At 48.7% G+C, this 25,527-nt stretch overlaps 1 protein-coding gene across 4 annotated transcripts in view; it reads right to left on the bottom strand.

Annotated features, from left to right (window-relative positions):
* Window positions 1–420: 420 nt before the first annotated feature.
* FERMT2 (FERM domain containing kindlin 2) overlaps window positions 421–25,527 on the bottom strand; it is a 56,838-nt gene continuing 31,731 nt past the window's right edge. Inside the window, exons 3-16 of one of the 4 annotated variants that reach the window (XM_068416585.1) lie at window positions 21,045–21,179; window positions 17,195–17,227; window positions 16,509–16,734; window positions 16,259–16,361; window positions 15,865–15,972; window positions 13,883–14,017; window positions 11,854–11,903; window positions 9,711–9,835; window positions 7,979–8,085; window positions 7,418–7,639; window positions 5,066–5,086; window positions 4,425–4,549; window positions 3,628–3,769; window positions 421–1,767 (exon numbers count right to left, since the gene is read on the bottom strand). In XM_068416585.1, the coding sequence (XP_068272686.1) occupies window positions 1,594–1,767; window positions 3,628–3,769; window positions 4,425–4,549; window positions 5,066–5,086; window positions 7,418–7,639; window positions 7,979–8,085; window positions 9,711–9,835; window positions 11,854–11,903; window positions 13,883–14,017; window positions 15,865–15,972; window positions 16,259–16,361; window positions 16,509–16,734; window positions 17,195–17,227; window positions 21,045–21,179 (1,706 nt within the window). In that variant the 3' untranslated portion in view covers window positions 421–1,593. The remainder of the gene's footprint in view (window positions 1,768–3,627; window positions 3,770–4,424; window positions 4,550–5,065; window positions 5,087–7,417; window positions 7,640–7,978; window positions 8,086–9,710; window positions 9,836–11,853; window positions 11,904–13,882; window positions 14,018–15,864; window positions 15,973–16,258; window positions 16,362–16,508; window positions 16,735–17,194; window positions 17,228–21,044; window positions 21,180–25,527) is intronic. The other 3 variants (XM_068416586.1, XM_068416587.1, XM_068416588.1) reach the window with 3 other exon arrangements.

The raw sequence follows: 25,527 nt of genomic DNA, 5'->3' as shown, positions 1-25,527 counted from the left end.
ACCCAATTTCATTTCAGTGCCAACTGAAAGGCTGAAATACAGCATTTTAAGCCTGGTTTGCAAATACATCGATTTTCCTTCTCACCAACGTAACTGAGCTGTGTGCTGAGGCTGTTTCACACCCTGGTGCTCCACCAGCAGCTCCATCAGGGTACCCACCGCACGTGTCCCGGGCAGCATCCTTCCCCACGCCCCTGGGGCTGCTCCCCCACAGCCTGCCTGGCCAGGGACAGGGACCAGTGCTGCCACCTCGGACCCTCCTGCCCTGTCCCTGCATTTTGCTTTGGGTTTTGGTGGGATTTTGTTTTGGCCAGGTCGGGGTAAGGCAGTGGGAGAGAGCGCGGGGGTGGCTGTATCCTATGGGAGTTGCTTACGGCCCCGCCGTAGCCCAGTTAAACCACAAAATCCAGGAGCGGCGGCTGAATATTAAATAAAAGATTTGACTTTTATTTAAAATAAAATGCATTTGTACATAGTCTTGAAACCACAGACTACGGGAACGCAACACTGGTTATTCCTCGGCGTTAGGTGGGGCAGGAGATGGCTCCTCATTAGCGTTACCGCTGCGCTGGCTTAACGACCATCAGTTATCGAGGGTGTTGGGGCGCAGCTCTGAAATCCTATTATTTAACTTAAAAATTTACTGGACTGAAATTTTTTTTTTTGTTTTGTTTCTTAATTACTCTCCTTACAGGCATATTATAGTTAATGCTGATACACCAGATCTATGCAATATTGTAGCTGGCTTGTGAGACTAGTTAAAAAAACTGTACAATTTTATAAAATTTGTGTTTTTTACATTAGTTACACAAAAACCTATACTTCATAGACCTTTACTTCATATTGTAATGAAAAAGTTTGCATATCATAGGCAGAACAGTGACTATGCTGGTGAATACTACAAGTGGCATAATACAATATTGGTGTAAAAATAAAATAAAATTAAACAAACAAACAAAAAAGACAATATAAATGATTATCAAAAGGCACGTTAAGAAATAAAACCAAGCTATAACAGACTAACAGAAGATCATCTTCGAGGCCGCACGTAACTATCTTCAAAGTCCTGTCAGGCACCTGTAGCAGTCCCAGGTGCTTGTAGTGTGAAAGGAGAGATGGCAAGTCTACTTATGGGTAGGACGACTTCAAAACAGGTCAAATGTACAGAATAAAAAAAAAATAAACCACAAAAAAAAAGAAATAAAACACTCATGCATTAAACATGATAAATAGACTTCATATAGGTTCAGCCCGGGATGGCTTTACGAGAAGATGGCTTAGAGTTCTCTTAAAAAATTGGCTGTTTTAAGTCAGTCAGATCTTAATCCTGCTCTGCCCACCAGATCCTGTGTCTAAAGGCCGGCGGCAGGATCACCTGGCCCAGACACAGTCTTGTTATAGCTAATTAACAGAAGTGCTCATTAGTGCACACAGATTAACTGGTCTGGTAATGCAAAAATTTTCATGATTAAAAAAAAAAAAAAGATACATTTCAAGCTTACTTTATTAAGCAGCATATTTCAAAGAACAGCTTCTTAACGTTAAATATTAATATGGCCATGGGGTTTCCTCTCGGTGCACAGTAGGTGGGACTCACACCCAACCACTGGTCAGTTTGTAGAACATCTCTTCATCTAAACTCTCGTTCTGGTCTTTCGCTCGCGTCGACAAGAAGATGTAGCCGCCGATGAACTCGTGCACCACTTTGCAATCCACCTCCGTGCAAATGAACGACACTCGGACGTCGTCTGCGAACTCCACCGTCACCTGGAGGGCAAAAGCACAGGGGTGAGCCTCACCGGCGTCTGCCCCGAGGAGCTACACTGACGAACACGTTTCCTTTCTGCCTTAATTTGCTTTTCTGATAAACCAGATGCCTTTTTTCTGTTGCCTAAGCAAAAAAAAATGATGTAAATGGTGATTTGAGCTCGACGATCCTTATGGGTCCCTTCCAACTTGAGATATTCTACAATTCTATGCTGCAATGATTATTGTTCAGATGTTCAGATACAGAAATACCTCTTAGAATCACAGAATGGTTTTGGCTGGAAAGGACCTTTAAGACCATTGAGTCCAACCGTTAACCCAGCCCTGCCAAGCCCACCACTAACCCATGTCCCTCAGCACCACATCTACACGGCTTTTAAACCCCTCCAGGGATGGGGACTCCACCACTGCCCTGGGCAGCCTGTTCCAACGCTTGACAACCCTTTTGGTGAAGAAATTGTTCCTGATCTCCAACCTAAACCTCCTCTGGTGCAACTTGAGGCTTTTTCCTCTCATCCCATCACTTGTTACTTGGGAGAAGAGACCGACCCCACCCCGCTACACCCTCCTTTCAGGCAGTTGTAGAGAGTGATCAGGTCTCCCCTCAGCTTCCTCTTCTCCAGACTAAACCCCCCCAGCTCCCTCAGCTGCTAAAATATTATTTTTAATTTGCTTTTTTATTTTATTCCTTTATTTTAATGATCATTATGCTTTTTATTCTCCCATGACTCAGAGACAATTACCCAGCGTGTTTGCACCTCTCAGTGATGAGCATGTGGCGACATCCTCTTTGCTTCAAGTGAAACACAGACCTGGCAAGGGCTGGAATTTCTTTCCAGTTTTCCCCACGAGTTTATTCTGGTTTTGTAAGTCAAAGTTTGGCCGTAGAAATGCTTTATGGGGGCTGGGGGAGCTCGTTTTGGAGTGACTAAATAGACTGGCCATTTATTGATGCCCTTTATTTCTTTGTGCCCCCATCACTGACAGCTCTGCAGGAGGGACGGGGGCTCCCAGCAGAGTATCCCAGCCGAATAATTGGGATATCGGGGCTTGCAACTGGGTCGAAACAAAGACTCTGAGGCAGAAGGGAAGCGGAATAATTTCTCCAGCAACTCTTAACGAGCCGCAAACCGCAGGAGAACAGCCCTCACGTTAGGACAAGCTCTGCTCCATCTCCAAGGAGGGGGGAGAAGGGAGGAGGAAAAGCTATATCACATTAATGCAGCCAGATGGGACACGCTTTAGTGATGTGAAAACTTGACTTTTTAAAAGCTGACTTACAAAGTCATTTTAAAAAAACACCCGAGAGCAGTGTCTGTCTCATGTAACGCGAGCTGGGGAAGCAGCCGAGGTGTTCCCCCACACTTCAGGAAAGATGTTGAGGTGTTGGAGCGAGTCCAGAGGAGGGTGACCAAGCTGGTGAAGGGTCTGGAGGGTCTGACCTATGAGGAACGGCTGAGGGAGCTGGGGGTGTTTAGCCTGGAGAAGAGGAGGCTCAGAGGCGACCTTATTGCAGTCTACAACTACCTGAAGGGAGGTTGTAGCGCAGTGGGAGTCGGCCTCTTCTCCCAGGCAACTAGAGATAGGACAAGAGGGCACAGCCTCAAGCTTGGCCAGGGGAGGTTCAGGTTGGACATTAGGAAGCATTTCTTCTCAGCAAGGGTCATTAGCCATTGGAAGGGGCTGCCCAGGGAGGTGGTGGAGTCCCCATCTCTGGAGGGGTTTAAGAAAAGACTGGACATGGCACTTAGTGCTGTGGTCTAGTTGACATGGTGGTGTCAGGGCAATGGTTGGACTCGATGATCCCAGAGGGCTCTTCCAACCTGATTGATTCTGTGATTCTGTAAAACATGGGCTCACCATTTTAATCTCCCAGTTCACGTTCCACTGCTTCATGTTGCTGAACCGCCAGGTTTTGACGGCGTCGCCCGTGCTCGCGTCCATCCGTATCAGCCGGTTGTAGGCGATGCCAATCAGCTCCTCCTTCTTGCCCCCCTGGAACCTGCGATACGGCGAGGGATTAATAAATGCAGGTTAAATGCATTATATATGCGTGTTAAATTCAGCAGCTGAGTTAACCTATAAAATCAGTTTTATAAGTCGACACAATTAATTATTAATTTTTTAATTTAATGCAATTAAAGCTTTTAATTTCAGTTCCAGTGCAACTTCCACAGCGAAGGATGTGCTGCATATTTAACGTAAGGGTCTGGAGGGTCTGACCTACGAGGAACGGCTGAGGGAGCTGGGGGTGTTTAGCCTGGAGAAGAGGAGGCTCCGAGGTGACCTTATTGCAGTCTACAACTACCTGAAGGGAGGTTGTAGCACAGTGGGAGTCGGCCTCTTCTCCCAGGCAACTAGCGATAGGACAAGAGGACACAGCCTCAAGCTGCGCCAGGGGAGGTTCAGGTTGGACATTAGGAAGCATTTCTTCTCAGCAAGGGTCATTAGCCATTGGAAGGGGCTGCCCAGGGAGGTGGTGGAGTCCCCATCTCTGGAGGGGTTTAAGAAAAGACTGGACATGGCACTTAGTGCCCTGGTCTAGTTGCCATGGTGGTGTCAGGGCAATGGTTGGACTCGATGATCCCAGAGGGCTCTTCCAACCTCATTGATTCTGTGATTCTATTCCCCCTCTTCTGCCCCGCGGACCCACCGACCTTGCGATGAAATGCGTGATGCCGAACTCCGGCAGCGACTGCCAGGCTTGGATAAACCGCATCTTCGCCTCGATGAGACTCATCTGAGCGACGTTCTGGTGGGCTTCCAGGATGCGTGCCGTGATCTGTGGGCGGCGAGACGCACCAGCTTTAGGCGAGGGGGCTCGTTAGCGACTGTCACGCGACCGGGTAACGACTCGGGAGGCATTCGGGAGCCAGCGCCGTTAACGAACGACGCCGATAATCGATAATTTCTACCCCGAGATCTTATTTCAGCTACGGCTGCTCAAAGCCTGCGACCGCGGCTGATAAACGTGGAGCTGCTTTTGCTTCGTCTCTCCAGACATATAAAAGCAAATATAGATCTGAGCTGTCTGGAGGCAAAGAGCCGCTCAGGCTCGGTTAGTTTAAGACGCAGGATGTGAGCAGACAGCGGGGCAAATTTCTGGTGTAGGGTTTCTAGTTTCACAGCATAAATCACTGGGGACCATTACAAAAACCAAACAGGGCCCACGTTTGTCTGGGGGGGGTGTGAGTTTTGTTAGTTTTTTCATTGCCACTCTCCAAACCAAAGGGGGGTTCTAGACTACTTTTAAGCTATATCTTAAATTTATCTTAATTTTATTGTTGCCGTCACTTACCAAGTCTCTTACATAGCCTGGCTGTAGATGGCAAGGCGAAAAACAAAAAGAAAAGGAGGCAGAAAGAAAAAAAAGCAATCAGAAATATGGCAACAAAGCAAAGAAAAAGTGTAAATTAACTGCAAACCAAAGTTCAAGCCGAAAAAAAAAAAAAACACATGCACAATTTCTTAGGCAGAAAAGCAGCCAAAGTGAATGTGAGGACGGAGAGGGGACAAGTGAGTAGAGATTTGCCCCTCGTGCCGGCCCTGCCTGAGCACCGGTGCGGTGCCAGCTGGCTGGAATCGTGTAGATATGGTTTTGGTCCTGCTGGTGGATGAAGGGGAGGGTGAAGCTGCCATCTCAGAGGAGAATTTGTGTCCGCACGCTCCTCTCCACGCCTCTGCGCAAACTCAAGCCCCGTTACTCACAGAGGAAGCTCAGAGGAAGCTCCACGGCTCACTGTGGGCTCAACAGCTGCTTTTGTTTGAGATATGCAGAGAAATCCTGCACTTCGAGAAAGATGTTGAGGTGTTGGAGCGAGTCCAGAGGAGGGCGACCAAGCTGGTGAAGGGTCTGGAGGGTCTGACCTACGAGGAATGGCTGAGGGAGCTGGGGGTGTTTAGCCTGGAGAAGAAGAGGCTCAGAGGTGACCTTAGTGCAGTCTACAACTACCTGAAGGAAGGTTGTAGTGGAGTGGGGGTCAGCCTCTTCTCCCAGGCAACTAGTGATAGGACAAGAGGACACAGCCTCAAGCTTCGCCAGGGGAGGTTCAGGTTGGACATTAGGAAGCATTTCTTCTCAGCAAGGGTCATTAGCCATTGGAAGGGGCTGCCCAGGGAGGTGGTGGAGTCCCCATCTCTGGAGGGGTTTAAGAAAAGCCTGGCCATGGCACTTAGTGCCATGGTCTAGTTGCCATGGTGGTGTCAGGGCAATGGTTGGACTCGATGATCCCAGAGGGCTCTTCCAACCTCATTGATTCTGTGATTCTGTGATTTTGTGATGTGTTACTGAAACCTAAACGGAGACAACCACGAGCCCAGCGGGTCTGGGGCTGCTGTGGGACCGCACGCCTCTATACATCCCCCAGCAAGGCCCACTGCCAATTCCCATTTCAGCAGCATTTGTGGGCTGCGTGACCTCCTCCTCCTCCTCACCCTGTGCCGGGGCGCGGAGGGACCCTCGCAGCCGAATTCCTCGCATTCCCACAGCCTCCCTCCCTCCCTCCCAGCAAACATCCTCCTCTGCCCATAAAGGAAAAGCCTAAATCTGCTGTTTAGCCGATGGCTACAGGGAACCCGGCATCTGCATCGAGGCGAGGGCTCGTGCTGGTCCCCGTGGTTTGATGGACGTTATTTTTATAACGAGGATACCTGCACAATAAGCGAGTTCTGCGAGCTAATATTTTTCCAGGTGCCTCCATTTTACTGAGTTCAAGCCTAGGAGGTATTATATATGTTAAAATGGTATATTTATGCAGCCTCTCCTCCATCCAAGTGGATATAAAGCCTTATTCAGGAGAATAATAAGGGCTATATAAAATATAACTCCACTGCCAGGAAATCATCGTGCTGTGCCAATAAAAGTTATATTTTTCCTGCTTCTCTGACTTGCAGCCGCCTTCTGGGTTTTCAGAAATCATATATAGCCACAGCCAGCCCGAAGTGCTCAGGCTGAATGATTGAGTCGCCAAAAGGCTGCAGAGCAATGCCTTATTTATGCCACTGTCCTGACATATAAATGTCTTTCAGAAAATCGTGCATTTATTATTTCCAGCGTGGAACAGTTCAGCCCTGTCGTGCCCGGCTCGAATGGAGCGTGGAGTTCAAGCACAAGTCACAGCAACTCAAAGTGAAGCAATATTTCAAGGGCTGGCGTTTGGGAAGCAGTGGAAAAGCAAAGAGAGAAATATGCAAACCACATCACAGCCAAGTCTGGGTAAAGCACTGCAAGCAACTGCAACTCCGCTGATCCTGAGGATTCCTGCACGGCCTCGGTGCGAGGGAAGGGGGTTTTAATCCCAGCACCGGGGACTGATTTCATCTCATTGCTCAGTATCAGCAGGGGCAAACAGCATTCCCCAAATGTATTTAAAATAAACGTAAATAAATTTTTAATGTTTTTAAAATAAACTGTTCCCCGCTGCCGAGGCTGTGTACATGCACAGTCGCGTAGTATGAGGCGTCATTAAGGTGGTGGGTGCCATCCCCAGGTGCTGGATCGAAACCACACATTTGGTGTTTTGTTTTAGTAACCTCGTGCATCCGATTAAGTGACAACACCCGAAACACGCAGTGTTAAACACCGGCTACCGCCAAAACCAGTGCAGGGTCAGCCCGGTCCACACCGACACCGACACCGACGAGCACGTACCTGCTTGTTCTTGTACTTTTTCAGGTAGCGAGGAGAAACCAGGCACTCGGGGTTAATGTCGGTGTTGATTTGTTCCGGGATCAGCTGCGGGTCCGGGTTCAAATGTTGCATTTTCAGGAAGGAGAGGATGTTCTGCACTTCCATGCCGTAGGAGCTGTCGGCCATCGTCTTGCCCTTGGAGGCCAGGCGGCAGGCGGCCATCCAGTTGGCGTACTGCGTCTCCTGCCCCCAAACGCAGACCCACGCGTGTCAGAGCGGTGGGGGTGCCACCTCTTGCCCCCCAAATTAAACTCCAGGGAGCCTTTATTTCCCTTCCAGCCCCGGGAGACTCAAGCACACACAGAGACGGGCAGAAACCCAGCCAACATGTAGACTACAACCATGGGACAAAGCCAAGGAAGAGCAGGGGCTGATGTTCTACTCCAAATTCACACATGAGCTCAGAACACCGAGATCAGACACATGTGAGTGCATCCTCTGATTTTTTTTAATTAACACCAGCTACACGGCACATCTGGGTGCGAGCTGATGGTGGGCAAAGGGTGCAAGCAATAAACTTACATTATCGCAGCGAAGCCAGATTTCATTCATCCCCTCCGCCACTGGAATCAGAAGTTTGATGTTAAACTTCTGACCAGAGATGTTCACGTCAGGGGTAACTTCACATCCTGCAATGAGGGAGCCAGTGTTTAACGGGGGTGTGAAGAAATATGCTTTAAAAAGGGAGAAAAAAACACAAAAAAAAAGAAAAGAAAAAGCAAAGCATTCCAGCTAAAGGGTGTCCAACAGCATCTCAGCGCTGCAAAGGTCTTACACCACAACCGCGATGGGACGAACACTACGTAGCAGGGAATAAAACTGTGTCAGGTGTCTCTTTTTCCAAGTGACAGGAAAAAAAGGGGGGAAAAAAGCAAGTCCTGATCTGAAAGCAATGCAGCCACTGCAGGATTCATCTCATAGACCCTGCCTGGCCTCGTGAATGGACCTGATGGCTGGCAAATACTCCATGACCCTGAAATTTTCATGGAAGGGTGGGAAGAGGTGGCTGGCTGGGTGCTCACTCTCACCCTGAAAGCCCTATATGTTGTTTCGGCGCAGCACATCGCTGCTGCTACAGTCCGTGGTGTAACATCCCGCTGGAGAGAACTACAAGCGGTTGTATAAACACCAGGGGGTGATGAACTGAACCAGCCGAGTGAGCCCGGGCGCTGCTTCAACGCCGCCTCCGAGATTTTTTACAAGTGCCATCACAGCAGATAGGTCAAAAGCTCCCAAAAAGGTCCTGCGGGCTGGGCTTGGCTCTGACTGCAGCCCGGGGCCGCTTGGCATCGCGTCTGCTCCTGCCTCCACGGGGAAAAAAAACATGAGCTCTCTGCAGTTCGGTGGCTGCCAGAGCAGGAATGTTTAACTTGACATAAAGAACGCCAGCAGCCGTAGGAATTCAAAAACTCAAGTGCGGGGAGCGCTCGAGCGAGGCTGCTCCCAGACAGCACCAGGGAGAGGAGGAAAAAAATGTAAAGGCAGTGGAGGAAGAGAACGGTCTGTTCTCTCCAGCACAGCGTGTGCTCAAACTTATTCTCCACCGTGGGAGTTAGTTCAATTCTTTTAGATAGCCGAAATGAAAAGAAGAGTGGGAAGTTGTTTCCCCAGGGTATTGGGGAGCTGGCAGCACTTCCCCTTGGGGTCACACGTACCCACTTTCTAGAAGTCTAAGGATAAGCCATGCTATCAAAGCCAGTCACCCTCAGCCCTTTAAACACATTTACCCAACCCTAGGATGGCATTCTAGAGCACAAGTGTGATGAGGAGCGGCTGAGGGACCTGGGGGTGTTTGGTCTGGAGAACAGGAGGCTGAGGGGAGACCTTCTCGCTCTCTACAACTGCCTGGAAGGAAGGTGTAGCGAGGTGGGTGTTGGTCTCTTCTCCCAAGTAACAAGCGATGGGATGAGAGGAACGGCCTCAAGTTGTGCCAGGGGAGGTTTAGGTTGGAGATCAGGGGCAATTTCTTCACCAAAAGGGTTGTCAAGCATTGGAACAGGCTGCCCAGGGCAGTGGTGGAGTCACCATCCCTGGAGGGATTTAAAAGCCATGTAGATGTGGTGCTGAGGGACATGGGTTAGTGGTGGGCTTGGCAGTGCTGGGTTAACGGTTGGACTGGATGATCTTAAAGGTCCTTTCCAACCAAAACGGTTCTATGATTCTATGATTCTACGCGAAGAAGAAGGAAAAACAAGCTGGAAGAGGAGCAGCCTATCACTGGAATAAAACACAACGGCGCTTATGCTTCTCTTACCTCTCAGGTTCATCTGGTGTGCAGGAGTCCCGTTGGATTCCTCTTTGCTTTTATAGCAGGAGATAGAGGTATCTTTGAAGGTGCACCAGTACGGCTTGTAGCCTTTCAACGTCAGCTTCTTGGGCCTGCCAGATAGGTTGAGGGACATTACATTTGGTTTAAGCTCCTACACCAAGCTGCTGCACTGGGAAAGTCATTTCACCCTTGAAAACCTGGTGTCAGCAGCCTGGGACATGCCCAGCCCTGGGAGAGTCTAAGCCTGGGAGCTCAGCCACTGCTCACCATCCCTTCACTACAATGTTGGGTCAAGAAATTGAGCTTCAATTGCAATTTGGACTCTTCAATCCCATGGAGGTCCCACTAATTTGGGGCAAGGTGGGGGGAGCTGGAGAACTCTATGATAAAAATGGATTTGTCCATGAACTGCTGCAAAATATTCCTCTTCACCTGCCACATTAAACTGGAACCCCTTTGCTCAAGCTCTGAAAGGAAGGGGTACTTCTGAAAGACTTGTCAGTCAAGCACCTTTGTCAGTCAAGGCATCTCCTTTGAGAGTCACCTCCCACTCCAGAACAGGTCACCAACCTCCAGCCAAGCCATCCTACATGTGCAGGTTTTTCCATCCTTCACTTTCCACCCTTCTCTAAAGATGTTTCATTATGTTTTTACTGTCCTGAGCTTTTTGGGGGACTCCTTTAAATTGAAGGCAGGGCATTTTGGCTGGCATGGGCAGTAACGCTGCTGGCAGGGGCAAGGGAAACGTCCCACGTATCTACAGCAACACCAGGCACATATAGGGACATATATAAAGGACTTACATACAAGGCTACTACGGACATATATTGCAGCTCCTCCCCAATGAAGTGTGACAAGAGGCACATCCAAAGCTGGGCCAGCTCCTAACATCAAGTCATTTATGTTGGGTTTCTGGCAGTAAAACACCACCTGGCCCTCATTTTTAGGAGCAAATGGCAATTCTGTGCTTCCCCGCCGCAGCAGGACAGCCTCAAATCCCAACCTCAGGTGAGGAACCGGCAGCTTCTTGCTGCTCCACCTCCTGCCCCACCAACTGGCACTCCAATTTGCAAGCAATTAGCTCCTCGAGTCGTGCCTGATTTTATTGGCAAATAAGCACATCAAAGGAAAAAGCAAGTTTTTTGTTTGTTTGTTTGTTCAAGGAGAGGAAAAAAAACCCCACTCAGATGCAGGGCACAGGCTGCAGCCCTGAAACTGTGCCCTGATTAAGACAGACCGCAAGCCCAGGCGGATGCAGAGACCTTATTAATTCGCCTTCGGAGAGGGAGAAAGAGTTTTTCGGAACAGAAGCGGCAGGTTCTGGCTCCAGAACCAATCAATTAATAAAATACAGGCTTGTTCCAGAGCTATTTCACTGCCTACAGCTTTTCCTCTATATCCTACAGCTATGCTGTGAAATCTCATCATTATTTCCAGAACTTTCACCGTAACCCTCGCCGCAGCAGGCAATAAATTGCAAAAAAAGACAGTCGTGGCTGCCAAAATGTTACTCAAAGTCCAGACGCTGCCGTTCCCGGTTTCCACATATCCCCGTCCAAGTCAAAGTAAAATAAAAAAAACCACTAAATCCTGAGTGAGCTGGAAGAGGAGCAGAGTCAGCTTAACCTGCTCCTTTTGGCAAGGAGAGGGCAGACAGAGCGGGATCCTGGCTGTTCATCACTCATCCAGTCTCTTGCAAACCAGGAGAAGTATGTGAGCAAGTTTTCTAGGTTTCACTCCTAATTTTAGGATGGTTTGATTATCTCCTGGGCATTAATTGTGTTAGAGAAATATCCCGGCTGTGGGATGCAGCAAGCTCTCCCGGATAAGGGGGAAAACACCCTGGGTTTTATATTTAAGAACTGAGCAACTTCAGTATTGAGTGTTTCAAATAGTGTGAAATACTTAGTGACTGTGCTACAGGATAAAGGAATAAAATGTTTTAATAGCAAGAGACCACTGTGGTATTACACAGCGATTGCTCGGTGGCTTTTCACACGGGATAACGTAGCGATGTGCAGCCAGATCTTAAGGCCAGGAGATAAATAAAAGGATATTAGGTGGCAGGACCATTAATTATTCATAGACATTACCAGTTTTACAAGCGTCTCTTCCCATCAGCACTTACTTGAAGACTTTAATGTAGTCGGCGAGCTCTGGGATGGAAGTGATGTCACCCTGAAAGGAAAAGATTGTCCCGTTCACCCGCCTGCCCGAGCAGAGCCGGGGTGGTGGGTCTGGGAGGAAGCTGGTGGCAGCTTCACCGGCCAACACTGGGGGCTCAGGGGTCATGAAAATGCTCCTGAGAAAGCCCCCTGAGAAGCAAGCGGAGAAAAATCTATCGCCTAGAAGTGCTGTTTGGAAACCAGAGGACAAGGTTTTGTTTTTCTTTGAGGAATTCCTGCTGCCGCTGGAGCCAATTCCCACCCGCGAGGTCACCGGCGGTCACACCGGCTCCTGTTCGCACGGGGAGGTTTCTCCTCCCTTAGTTACTTCCTTCTGCTCCAAACAAAAGGGAAAGATGCTGCTCTTTCCACAAAGGACTGGGTAAAAGCTTGCTGACAGTCTAGAAAGGTTTTTTCCCCCAGTTTTTTTAATATTGAGTTTATCTTCACATTTTGGATGAGCAAAATACACCAGGTGGCCCCTTCAATTCCCATGAGCTTGAACTAAAGGGTTTTCAAGGGACAGAAAAAGCCAAGACAGCTCCAAGTTTCCAGTAGCAAGAAAGTTTACTTTCTGCCTGCAACGAGCAATGCTGTTTATAGACACCACGGGGGAAAAAAATGCAGAATCTAAACAAACAATCCAGTAATTGCCCATTATCCATATTCAATTACTCGAATGCATCTGGAAATGGCTGCTGCTAACAAGCCCTAGGGAAGGGGACGGAGGGTTTTTTTGATGAATCATTGTCGTCTTCACTCCTATCTGGCAGGGACTGTTCCTTAGTACCCTGCTTCAGATCTGGTTTTGCAAAGAAATTATAAAAAATCTCTTGTCGTTATTTCTGTGGCATCGAAGCAGGGAGCTGCTCTCCCTGCAGCAACTGGTTAACGTTGTAAACCTCTGCTGTTACTAATGCTAGTAAAGCAGGTTAAGGAGGGATGTTAACTTCAAAAGAGCCTTCATAAACACTTAGAAAAATTATATGAAGTGTAAGACTGGAAAATTTCAGGGGTTTTAGGGTTTGAAAGAACTTAAAGTGAAACTCAGAGATGGTATAAATGTGCCAAGTGCTGTGCCAAGTCTGACCAGCCCTGCTCCTTTTCCTGCAGTTTAGTTTTTGGGCTTTACATTTTGCAAGGTGGAAAAGCAGTGTTAAAACAGCATATCTGAAAAAAAACCCCATGAAATCCTCTGAAATACAGTCATAGCTCACTCCAGGCTAAAATCCAGTCAAATAAAAATAGTGTTTCGTAAGCGTAAGTGATTTCTGAAAATCGTGGCAGCTGTTTTAGGTACTGTCAAACTTTGCCATGAATTAGAAACGGTGGAAGAGAAACCTCAGCGTGAAGAATTCAGTATTTTGGAAAGTCAGAAGCGAGAATAGAAAGCAAATTAATTTTAATTTAGTTCTCCATTATTTCACCAGGAAGGTGGCTTGGTGCAGGGCAGGGGTTCAGCAAGATCTTGGCTCCTCCAGGACCTCTCCAACACCATTTGGTCTTCTGGTCCCAGCAGGAAAAAAGCAATATTGCACTTGACCTCTGCAGCAATGGGCTGGGCACGTGGGATGGGCTGAGCTCTCACAGCTAAATTAACTGCAAACACCCAAAAATAGAAGGTGGTCTTACAGCTTAAATGAAGCCTTTGGTTCAGTAGATGCTTTGGGCGCAAAGCAGAGCTCCAGCTCGGTGCTGGCCCCATGTCGGACACCGCCCTGGGTCCCCTCCCACCAGAACTACACCTTGGTATTTAAAAAAAAATACTATTTTTCAGAAAATATTATTGGGGTCTATGTTTTGTGTTGCTTCACTGGGCTGTGGGCAACTTTCTCATGCTGTTAGAGCAGAAATAGAAAAAAAGGGAGAAGAAGGAAATAAAAAAAGTTGGATGCCTGGAAAAATTCCCAGCATGGGATGATGATTCCTGCCTCTGCGAGGTGAGGAGGGGACGCGCAAGCCACCCTGCCACCGCGTGCCTGCAATCCTTACCAGAATCGTCGACGTTTTGCCACCCTCCAAAGTAATTTCCAGATCCGAGAGCGCAGCATCCACCTCATCCACCTCCTTGTCGCTGTTGTTCAGGTGGTTTTCCGAGGACATGATGGACAGCTTATTGATGTGGTACTGAAAGGCAAGGCACGGCGTTTCACCCAGATGTTCCTGTGATATGCTGGATGCCACAAGCTCATCACAACACAGCCACCATGCTTGGAAGCAACCAGACCTGTACCCTCCATGGGAGCAGAGCGCTGAGACCTGAGTGCAGTCAAGTCAGGAATGACCAGCCTGGCTGCCTTCAGTCCAAGGAGTCAGTAGTACAATCCCTGAAGGACCACTCTGGACCCCACAGGGCAGAGCTACTCTTTTCACAGCATCACAGACTGGCTGAGGTAGGAAGGCACCTCTGGACATCATCTGGTCCTACCCCTGCTCCAGCAAGACCACCTACAGCCATTGCCCAGGACCATGTCCATGTGGCTTTTGAGTATCTCCAAGGATGGAGACTCCACCACCTCTCTGGGCAGCCTGTGCCAGTGCTCAGTCACCCTCACAGTAAAAAAGTGTTTCCTGATGTTCAGAGGGAACTGGCTGTGGCTCAGTCTGTGCCCATGGCCTCTGGTCCTGTCACTGGGCACCACTGAGGAGAGCCTGGCTCCATCCCCTTTGCAGCCTCCCACCAGGTATTTATGCACATTGATAAGATCCCTCTGAGCCTCCTCCTCTCCAGGCTGAACAGTCCCAGCTCCCTCAGCCTTTCCTCAAAGGAGAGATGTGCCAGGACCTTCACCATCCTCGTGTCCCTTCACTGGACTCTCTCCAGTATGTCCATGTCTCTCTTGCACGGAGGAGCCCAGAACTGGACTCAGTACTCCAGGTGTGGCCTCACCAGTGCTGAGCAGAGGGGAAGGATCACCTCCCTCAACCTGCTGGCAATGCTTTGCCCAATGCACCCCAGGACACCATCCACCTTCTTTGCCCCAAGGGCACACTGCTGGCTCCTGTTCAACCTGGTGACCACCACCACCCCCAGGTCCTTTTCTGCCTAGCTGCTTCCCAGCGGGGTGGCCCCCAGCACATACTGGTGCCTGGGGTTGTTGCTCCCCAGGGGCAGGACTTTGCACTTCTCCTTGTTGAACTTCATGAGGTTCATGGTGGCCCACTTCTCCAGCCTATTGAGGACCCTCTGTACGGCAGCACGACCCTCTGATGTATCAGCCACTCCTCCCAGTTTGGGAGGATGCATTACAGCTGTTTTTACCCTCAGCAACCCAAAATGTCCATAAAATCTCACACTAAGGACCATGCCCAACCCACTCTGGACTGCTTGGAGAGGTAAACCGAGTCTTTATATCTCTGTTTTCACTCTCTTCTTCCTGGGAGGGGCCCTAGGAGCAGACAGCCCTGCTCTTGCTGGGGACGTTTCTGCATCCGAGAGCAATGAGGAGTGCCAGACCACACGTAGTAAATGGCCTGCCATCCGTCTTCCAGAAGTCAATAGCAGGTGTAGTATTTATGCCAAATCACGCTGAGTATTTCATAAAACAGATAAATAAATAGTTCCGGGAAACCCACAGATTATCACCAGCTGTTGGGGGGGGCAGGCTGCCAGAAAGGCACAGTTCAGTAACCCAGTGTACTTACTGGGGGGTTTGAAGAAGGGCAGAACTAAAAGTTAAGATAGACATAAACATGTTTGGTAAAAGAAGGCCAAGTTCCTTTTCATGAGAAGTAATGAGCAGCAAATACTTAAATTACCCAATAAGCTCAAGTGAGGATCAGGAGATGGGAAAGGATCCGACTTCTACCAGCGTGAGAAGTCCAAGCTCCCACCAAAGACAAGGTGAGGCTTAAAACACCAGTTACAGCAGACTTCACTTATCGTGTTAATCAATATTCATCAACAGAGAAGTCTGCAAAGCTCATAAAATCAAGTTTAAGGATAAAACTCAGCGTCTCAGGCTGTCTCCTACCTGCAGCGCCGCAAACATCATCATTTCTTCCTCCGTGCACTCGATCTCCTCCAGCAGAATGGCCCACTTGGACTGCTCGTACAGCTGGTTGATCCTGATCGCGTCGTACTACGGCACAGCGCAAAAACACCGACCGGTTGTAAAAGGTACGAGCCCAGTTTGAGACAAACCGCTTCATCTTTCGTTTCAATGCAACGCTTCAGTCTGAGATGGAAAAGCCTCTGCCACTGAAGCAACCCTCAGGGCATCCCTAGCAGTACCTAGGGATGATGCCTGCACGATTGATTCTCAAAGCGGCGGAGGATTTACCAACACAAAAGCATGTTAGAGATAGAAGCAACCTTTGCTGAAAGCATTTGTGTGGAAGATGCAAGTAAAATAAATAGTTCTGTACCTTTGGATTCAGGTCAAAAAAGCTGTAGTACTTGAACCGGAGCAGCAAAGCCTCGTTTTCTTTCACCTCCTGCTCCATAAGAGATCGGGACGAATCCAGCCATCTGTAAATTGTCAACACGGGATAGCACACACAGAAAGCTCCGGTGAAGCCACGATGACACTTTCAAGGATGTAATTTAAAACTGCATATTGGAGGGGGGTAAAAAATAAAGAGAAGAAAAGAGCAGAAAAACAAATCCTTAACTCACCCTTGGTTGATTTTGGCTTTATCGAGCAGCGCCTGTGGCTTGTACATTTTTGCTAAGGACTCCGGGGAGGTGACGGGCTGGCTGACGGCCAGGATGCCCGGGTTCCCCTCCGACAAGGCGCTGTCCCCGAACCAGGCTGATGTGGGTGACAGGGGACTGCCGTCGTGAGCGTCGTAGGTCGGCGTCATCGTTTTGCTATACAGTCCTGGGCTCGAATATATGTTTCCTACCGGTAAGAGGAATAAAAGCCGGGAGTTAGCTTAGGGCCAAGCCCTGCCTGCTCCCAACCAAGCCAACTCAGACACAAACCCGAAGCCAGCAGATGAAAAACCTTCCCTTTTTTTTTTTACCATTTTTTTTCCCTCAATGGGAAAACACTGCGCCGCTTGTTTTCCCATGAAAAGCTGCCCCTTCTCTCTCTCAGCTCTTCTCCGAGAGCAAAACTGATGGAAAACTCATTCCAGCCCAACTCCATGGGAAAAGGCGCAGGTCTCCCACGCCGGGCAACTCCTGCCCCCAGCTTTTCTGCGGCACCTGGGACATGAACGGCCCCCGACTTACCGGTATTACCTGTTGCTTAAAGATTTTTGGAAGTCAAAAGTTTTAGAGGAGCAGGAAAATAAACTAAGGGCGCAGCCAAAGAGACCAGAGGCAGAGGGCAAAAGTCTTACTGAGGTGGAGCTCACCTTTGACGGGGCCGATGTAAAGAATATCGGTGCCTATGGAGAGGGAAAGAAAGGAGGGAAGTGAGAAGGCGAGAGAAAGTCACTGGGAGAGTAGGAAAGGACAGAAGCCAAAAACGGGCGTTTTTGGAAGAGGGCAGAACAGCACAGGTGAGGTTTAACCATCCAAACGGAGCGTTTTGCAGCAGCGCCGGTGGGCTCGGCAGGCAAAGGAACCGCAGTGACTCCACGGTTATTTTATTCACGTTACAAGAAACAGCTGGGCACGGAAACGCGGCATTTCACGGACGGAAAAGCTTGCTGAGGTGGCCAAACAAATTGGGTATTAATATGCTGAGCAAGTGGTGCGATTTGGTGCAAAAACGGATCCCGAAGCACATGTTAACCCTCAGCCTTTGAAGCTTTACAGCTCGTACAGACTCAAAGCAGAAACTCCCCACCCCTTAAAATTACACATATGAACAGAAGAAGGGGGAACCTGGCGGGGTAGAGCTAAATAGTCCCTATTCATCTCACAGGAGCATTGATTTTTAAGTGAAGAATATAAAATCTAGATTATCAAAACAAGGGAGGTTCAACGACCGTATCCTAACATCAGTAACTCCACTGCGTATGTACCTCGGGCAACGAGCTCAGCATCATTTACTGGGCATAAATCTGCACACTGGTACCTAGAAGGACCAATAACGAACTAAATCACTATTCAGACGTGCAATTTGATGCACCCAAACTCCACCTCCACGAGCACTATCAAGGGTGCTGAAGGCGGCGCGTGACAGGGTTGAGATGTCACAAGCAAAGTCTTCTGTGCCACCTCCTGCTGCTGCCCTGAACCACCCCCTCAGGCCACCCTCCAGCTCCTCACTCCAAACAATCCCTCCTCTTGAGTGCACAAGAAGTGACAGAAAGCTGAGCTAGACATCTGGAAAAGTCTAAGACCAAAACAACAGAAAAACCTTTCCAAACTCTCATTTTTTGTGATGGGTATCTCAAGGAGCAGTAGGAACGGTTTGAATCAGCTGCATCATACCCATGGCAGCCAACATCTTGGTTAGGAAACTTGAAATAATTTAGAAATGTGATTCTAAACTGTCTGACAGGATGGAAAATCGAAGTGAAAACCGTCAGTCAACATCAAACAAGAAAACCACCAGGATGCTTTTAATGCTCCTGCTAGTTTTGCCGGCACCCTGGTCTGCATTAATGATCTGGGGGACCAGTAAGCACCAGGGGTACCTGCCACCAAGACAGACCCAGCAAACCAGGCATGAGCAAAAAAGCAGCAGAAAAGGTCATGGGATGGTGATATCCACCTTCAAGCTTCACACTTGCAAGGAGAAGGTCAGGGATGACTTGCCAGGTAGTTATACCAGGTACTTTGGGAGCTGGACTCGATGATCCTGACGGTCCCTTCCAGCTTGAGATATTTTATGGCTCTATGATTACAAAAGCAGCAGAAACGTGCTCTCCCCACAGACCGTTATAACGCTGGAGCAGAGCAGTCCAATACCATCCGGCAATAAACCACCATCACCATCCATAAACAACATCCCAAAAGATGCTCTTGCCTCCTCCCATCTGCCCTCGCAGTGTGCCAGCCTCAACCTTCACGTGGCTCAAGCAGACAAGGCTGAGCATGAACTGGACCAACAAAACAAAATCCCACTTCTTGCCCCAAATCAGGCAGGTTTCACACAGACATCCCCCCACATTCCTCCATTCGAGTGTCTGCTCCAGAGGAGCAAACCTTCCCCTCGGATGTTCTCATCATCTTCCCCAAACGTCTGAAACATCTCAGAAGAAGCTTCCCTTAAAAAATTTGCCTGAGGCAGGCAATGTCATGGAAAGTTCCAGTTGAAATAACTATAAGTTTGGCTAACTTATAAACAAGTGAACACAGGTCTTCTAATGGAAAGTGTTGGGCAACATTTACTGTGGGTGTATTGACGGCTCTGCCTACACTGATTTAAATGGTTTCGTTGCCAAGTACGGGGTGCTCTGTGACAAAACACGCCCGTTACAGCTACACGCACCAAAATAAGCAGATCCTGAAATATTACCTCGTTCTACAGAAGGATTCAGCACACAAACTAATGTTGGAACAAAGCTAGAACGATTTATTCAGATTAAAAACATGGCTTTTAACTAATGGCACCTGAACACAGCAGGTAGCTGCAGTAATTAAACTTGCAGCAAAATTTCATTCACAAGGAAAGCAAAACCAGCAAGACAGTTCAAAGTGACTCGCTGAAAGACCAATAAATAATGAAAATAAAAGCCTACCTTTTGCATACATTTCCCCCAAAGCAGGCCAAGTATTTCCTATTAATCTAACGGAGATGCTCTCTGTGAACACTGATTTTTTGGAAAGGCTAATTACGGCCTTTCAACATGCAAATGCCAAATGAAAATGAAAATTGACTGGAGCCTTGCCCGATGCAGGGAAGGCCCGACTGGAGCCTACCCGAGCCAGGAGTGGGAGAGGACTAGCCCAGAAGTATCTTTAAGTAACTGAGAGGAGAAAGAGTGAGACCCGAGCCAAAGAAGGATTATTCTTCCCTTGCTACAGACCTGTGCTGAGGGTTTGCTGCGGAGCCCGTGGTGCACATGGCTTTGGCATGGCTGCTCCAGGGCATCGTCACCTGGAGCAGCCAAAACCTTTCTGCTTGCGGGGCCCCAGTGACATTAACCACCCTGCGTGGCCTTCACTTGTACTTCGGTTAATTTAAGACCAATTAATACAAGGTTACTGAATTCCAAGATATTTTTTTTTTAATTAAAGCTGCCCTGCTTCCCTCTCATCGTCAGATTTAAAACCAAGAGCTCTGGCAGCAAGACACGTCTCGCCTGCCCGGCAGCGTGGCGGCTTTCTCTGAGAGTCCATTTGGGCTAAAGTGCTCCCACTTGACCGACTTTATGGTTTAAGCTCCTGCCATTTGCTTTCAAACACCAGACCTCCAGCAGCAAACCCCTCCGCTTGCAAACAGAATCACAGAATCAATGAGGTTGGAAGAGCCCTCTGGGATCATCGAGTCCAACCATTGCCCTGACACCACCATGGCAACTAGACCAGGGCACTAAGTGCCATGTCCAGGCTTTTCTTAAACCCCTCCAGAGATGGTGACTCCACCACCTCCCTGGGCAGCCCCTTCCAATGGCTAATGACCCTTGTTGAGAAGAAATGCTTCCTAATGTCCAACCTGAACCTCCCCAAACACCTCCCTGCATCCATCTGCTGCCTGTGGCAAGAGTCGTTACTCCGTCAGCGATGCTGCTCCGTTAGCGATGTTACTCCCTTAGCAATTCTCTTACCAATGATGCTCTGGTGCAGTAAGCCAGCCTGGCAAACCACCCCCTCAGCAATAAAAGGTTTTTTTTAACATTACAATCTATAGTTACACCCTTAACATAAGGGAACACTAATGCAATTAATAAAATACTGGTTTTGCTGGGCTATAAATAAGGAGTAGAATGGTGATACTGCCTAAAACACACCTGGAATTTGACATTAGGAACGATTTTCCATTTAACTCCTTCCTTAATAGGGTAAGAAAACCTTTCAGTAACACAATCTGACTGTTAAAGTGGCCACACTTGGTTTCTGTTTTATTTTATAAGGTCTGGCGTTGTTCTGCTCCCCTATATGCGTGACAGCTTCAGGCATGCATCTGTGCGACCGCGACCGAGTGCTGCAGCCTTGGCTAGTTTGTGGAATCATTTCTTGCACAGACCTTCAGGAATTAGGTCAGACCGACACCGCTATGTCATTTTTCCCCCCATTTTATTACCTGTTTGCCTCCTGCACCCCCCTTTTCCCTGCAAGCCCATCCTCACAAAGCAAGCCGCAGCTCACCAGACCCCGGCGTGATCAGCGGACCCTCCAGCTCGAAGGCGTCGTCTTCACATTGATCATCCAACTTCTTCTTTTTTTTCTTCGACGGATCTCTGGGTTTCCTCAAAAGGGAGAGCTCTTCTGGGTGCCTGATGTCTGGGGAGAAAACGGACCACTTTTACAAAGGCAGGATGGAAAAAAAGAGGAAAAAAAAAGAATATCCTTCCTTTAGGAACGACAGCCAGCAATGTGCAGTAACTCCCTCAGCTGATTTTCCTGCTTTGCAATGGTTAAAAAATCAAGGTGAGAACATTTTCCCTGCAAGCGTGTAGGAAACAAGCACCGTCCTTGGCTGGAGAGGTAACACAGCATTTGGGTAAAATGCAGAATTTCCCAGGGACAAATATAAATACAAGCACTGCTAGACCCTGCGACAGAGCCTAGTACCATTCCCATCCATTATCTTAAATATAAATATAAATAAATATAAATATAAATATATAAAAAATTTTTTAAAAATAAATACATTTATATATATTAATCAGCATGTAAACCCCTATCTAGGCACCCAGGAAACAGGCCAGGTACTCTCACTTTCACAGGAGCAATCCAAGAGTCAAGCCGTTTATTCACACATCAGACTGGAAATTTTAGAGCCTATATTTAAGGCACCCGCTTTTTAAAGAGATCTTGGCCAATGTGTTTCATTTTCACAGCAAATCTCTCCCATTTCCCTGCCCAGAACCAGCCTGAATAATTTAAAAAACATGTTATTTACAATGAAGAGCATCACAGTGTGTTTGTGTTTTAAGCCACAGGAGTATGGGGTGGGGGCTAATGAAAAAGAGAATTTTAGGGCCATTTCCTACAAAGGTGGTACTTTGGGTTTGCTTATGGCTGCTGCAGTTGCTTCCAAGTAGGAAGGAGCTTTCTGGGAAAGCGGAGCCCATCGTACCATCGAAACCACCAAGGGACCCGAGGGGAGCCAGGAGTCCCTCTCTGGTCCTGCAAAAATCAAGAGGGGAGAAAAAAACTTCCATCTACTCTAACCTGTCCTCAGTCGATATGTGGGAACTGACCTGGAAAAGCATTCACCTGGGCACGAAGCCATCCTATAGCGATGATGAAAGGCTGCAAAAAGGTTGGAGAGCTCTGAAATACAGCTTGGATGAGAAACAAAGGAGATGATGGGTCATGTTTGAGCCTGGAAGGGTTTCAGAGCTCTCCTCCACAGCTGGTTGTCCATGCTCAAGCCTCTGTGTTGTTTCTAGCTCTGTTTTTCGCATATATCACCCAAAAATGCTCAGCTGCATGAGGGTGTGCAAAGCTTTGGCTTTGGGGTGCCCTAAGGAAAGCAGCCCCTGTCACTGTCCACAGCGAAGCCTGCAGCTGTAGCTGCAAGGGAAACCAAGGGACAGAATCACAGAATCAATCAGGTTGGAAGAGCGCTCTGGGATCATCGAGTCCAACCATTGCCCTGACACCACCCTGTCAACTAGACCATGGCACTAAGTGCCATGTCCAGGCTTTTCTTAAACACATCCAGAGATGGGGACTCCACCACCTCCCTGGGCAGCCCCTTCCAATGGCTAATGACCCTTGCTGAGAAGAAATGCTTCCTAATGTCCAACCTGAACCTCCCCTGGCGAAGCTTGGGGCTGTGTCCTCTTGTCCTATCACTAGTCGCCTGGGAGAAGAGGCCGACTCCCACTCCACTACACCCTCCTTTCAGGCAGTTGTAGAGAGCGATCAGGTCTCCCCTCAGCCTCCTTTTCTCCAGGCTAAACACCCCCAGGTCCCTCAGCCGCTCCTCACCACACTTGTGCTCCAGACCCTTCATCAGCTCCGTTGTCCTTCTCTGGACTTGCTCCAGCACCTCAAGGTCTTTCTTGCAGTGCGGGGCCTAAAACTGCACACAGGATTCGTGGTGCAGCCTCACCAGTGCCGACTACAGGGGGACGATCACTTCCCTAGACCGGCTGGCCACACTATTGCTGGTACAAGCCAGGATGCTGTTGGCCTTCATGGCCACCTGGGCACACTGCTGGCTCATGTTTAGCCGGCTGTCCACCAACACCCCCAGGTCCTTTTCCACCCGGCCACTTTCCAACCACTCTTCCCCCGGCCTGTAGCACTGCAGGGGGTTGTTGTGCCCCAAATGCAGGACCCGGCACTTGGCCTTGTTGAACCTCATGCCGTTGGTCTCGGCCCATCAGTCCAGCCTGTCCAGATCCCTCTGCAGAGCCTTCCTACCCTCAGGCAGATCAACATTCCCACCCAACTTAGTGTCATCCGTAAATTTACTGAGGGTGCACTCGATACCCTCATCCAGATCATCAACAAAGACGTTAAACAGGACTGGGCCCAGTACTGAGCCCTGGGGGACACCACTAGTGGCCGGACACCAGCTGGATGTGGCACCGTTCACCACCACTCCCTGGGCCCGGCCATCCAGCCAGTTCTGAACCCAGCGAAGGGTGCACCTGGCCAGGCCGTGGGCTGCTAGCTTGTCCACAAGAATGTTGTGGGAGACAGCGGAGACGGATCCGGTGGCATTGCAGCCAAGCTGTATTTTCCCACCAAGAGGAATGCTGAACAAGACAATAAGTCATTAACCTAACGAGGAGAGGTTACAGGGTTCACATCTCACCCGGGCCCTGCCGTGCAGCCGCCGCCGCGCTGGCAGCAGTGGGAGTTCGCCATACGCTCCCAGCTGCGAGAATATAATTAATATTAATATCCAGTGATACACCGTGATTAACCAGAAGTGTTAAATTACCTTTTTTTTTAAAATTTATTAAAGCACAGCTTCCCTGACAGGCCGCATCCCTGGGCTTCGTTCTCCACGGGCTGTCCCCTCCTGGGGAGGACACCGTGACAGCCTCCCTGCGATGTTATTTTAAATAACAACCTGTGCTTTCCCCCTTTTTTTTTTCACTTGCTATTTTAAATAACGGCCTGTGCACCACCACCAACCTCGCTGTGCCTGTCACGTTTGGGGGCTTTGATTTTAGGTGACCTCCAGGGATGGATCCCGCTAGGCCTGGCGTTCCCAAATCCAGAGGTTGGGCACCTCTGGATTTAACTGTCTCTCATATTGCAGGTCTCCCATCCCAAACCATCATCTGGCATGGTTCTAATTTAAGCTTTATTTTTATTTTTTTATATATATATACATTTATATATACAAGCTTTATTTAATTTAAACTTGAATTTAACACCGATTTACTATTACTACATACACATTATCATGCTAAACTCCATCCCTGCACCAACTAACCATCAGTTAAGTTTCACCACGCAACTTTTTGACCATTTCTAGCAATAAATACCCAGCGTACAAACCCGGACAGCTATTTGCATTTCCCATTTATCACCGCCAGCTTACCTCATGAAGAAAAAATCCGCTGGGACAACCAGGGTCATGCGCAAGGGACGACACGCAGCACAGCCTAAAATGAGGAGTTCCCCTGGTATTTTGTTAGCAAGGTTTATACTCTGATGTTTATTTATGGTGCATTAGCAACTGATACAGCTTCTCAGCTGAAACCATTCAGAGAGGCCAAGAGAAGGGCTCTGGGCCAAGCTCGGCTCCTGAAAGCAATCTGTTGGAGACGGCCCAAAGCTTGACCATCTGATTTCAAAGCGACTTTTTATAGTCCCTCAGTTGTTCATGACTCTATCGTTGGATTACAAAGGATACAGGCAAGTTTTCTGCAGCACAGCCGCGGGGCACGGCAAAGGCAGCGGCATCCTTGTGACACCGGAGCATCCCTGCTCCCCGGCAGCCCAGCACGGTTCCCACTGATAAGCTGTAAATTTCTCCCCAACAATGGTCCGCTGGACATACCATCATCTCCAAGACTTAACTTACTTATTCATCAATTATCCAGTCCTGTTTAACTTATTCATCAACGATCTGGATGAAGGGACAGAGTGTACCCTCAGCAAGTTTGCTGAGGACACCAAACTGGGAGGAGTGGCCGATACTCCAGAAGGCTGTGCGAGACCTGGCCAGGCTGGAGAGTTGGGCAGAGAGAAACCTCATGAAGTTCAACAAAGGCAAGTGTAGAGTCCTGCACCTTGGGAGAAATAACTCCATGCACCAGTACAGGTTGGGGGCTGACCTGCTGGAAAGCAGCTCTGTGGAGAAAGACCTGGCAGTTCTGGTGGACAACAAGTTCCCCATGAGCCAGCAAAGTGCCCTTGGGGCCAAGAAGGCCAATGGTGTCCTGGGGTGCATGAGGAAGAGTGTGGCCCAGCAGGTCAAGGGAGGTTCTCCTCCCCCTCTACATTGCCCTGGTGAGGCCACACCTGGAGTAACTGTGTGCAGTTCTGGGCCACCCATTTCAAGAAAGACAAGGAATTACTGGAGAGAGTCCAGCAGAGGGGTACGGAGACGGTCAGAGGACTGGAGCATCTCTCTTATGAGGAGAGGCTGAGGGAGCTGGGGCTGTTCAGCCTGGAGAAGAGAAGACTGAGGGGGGATACTATCAACACTCAC

This window comes from Nyctibius grandis, chromosome 20 (assembly GCF_013368605.1).
Source record: "Nyctibius grandis isolate bNycGra1 chromosome 20, bNycGra1.pri, whole genome shotgun sequence".
Classification (NCBI taxonomy): domain Eukaryota; kingdom Metazoa; phylum Chordata; class Aves; order Nyctibiiformes; family Nyctibiidae; genus Nyctibius; species Nyctibius grandis.
The sequence above is the reverse complement of the archived record's forward strand: the minus strand, read 5'-3'. Positions and strand labels throughout refer to the sequence as shown.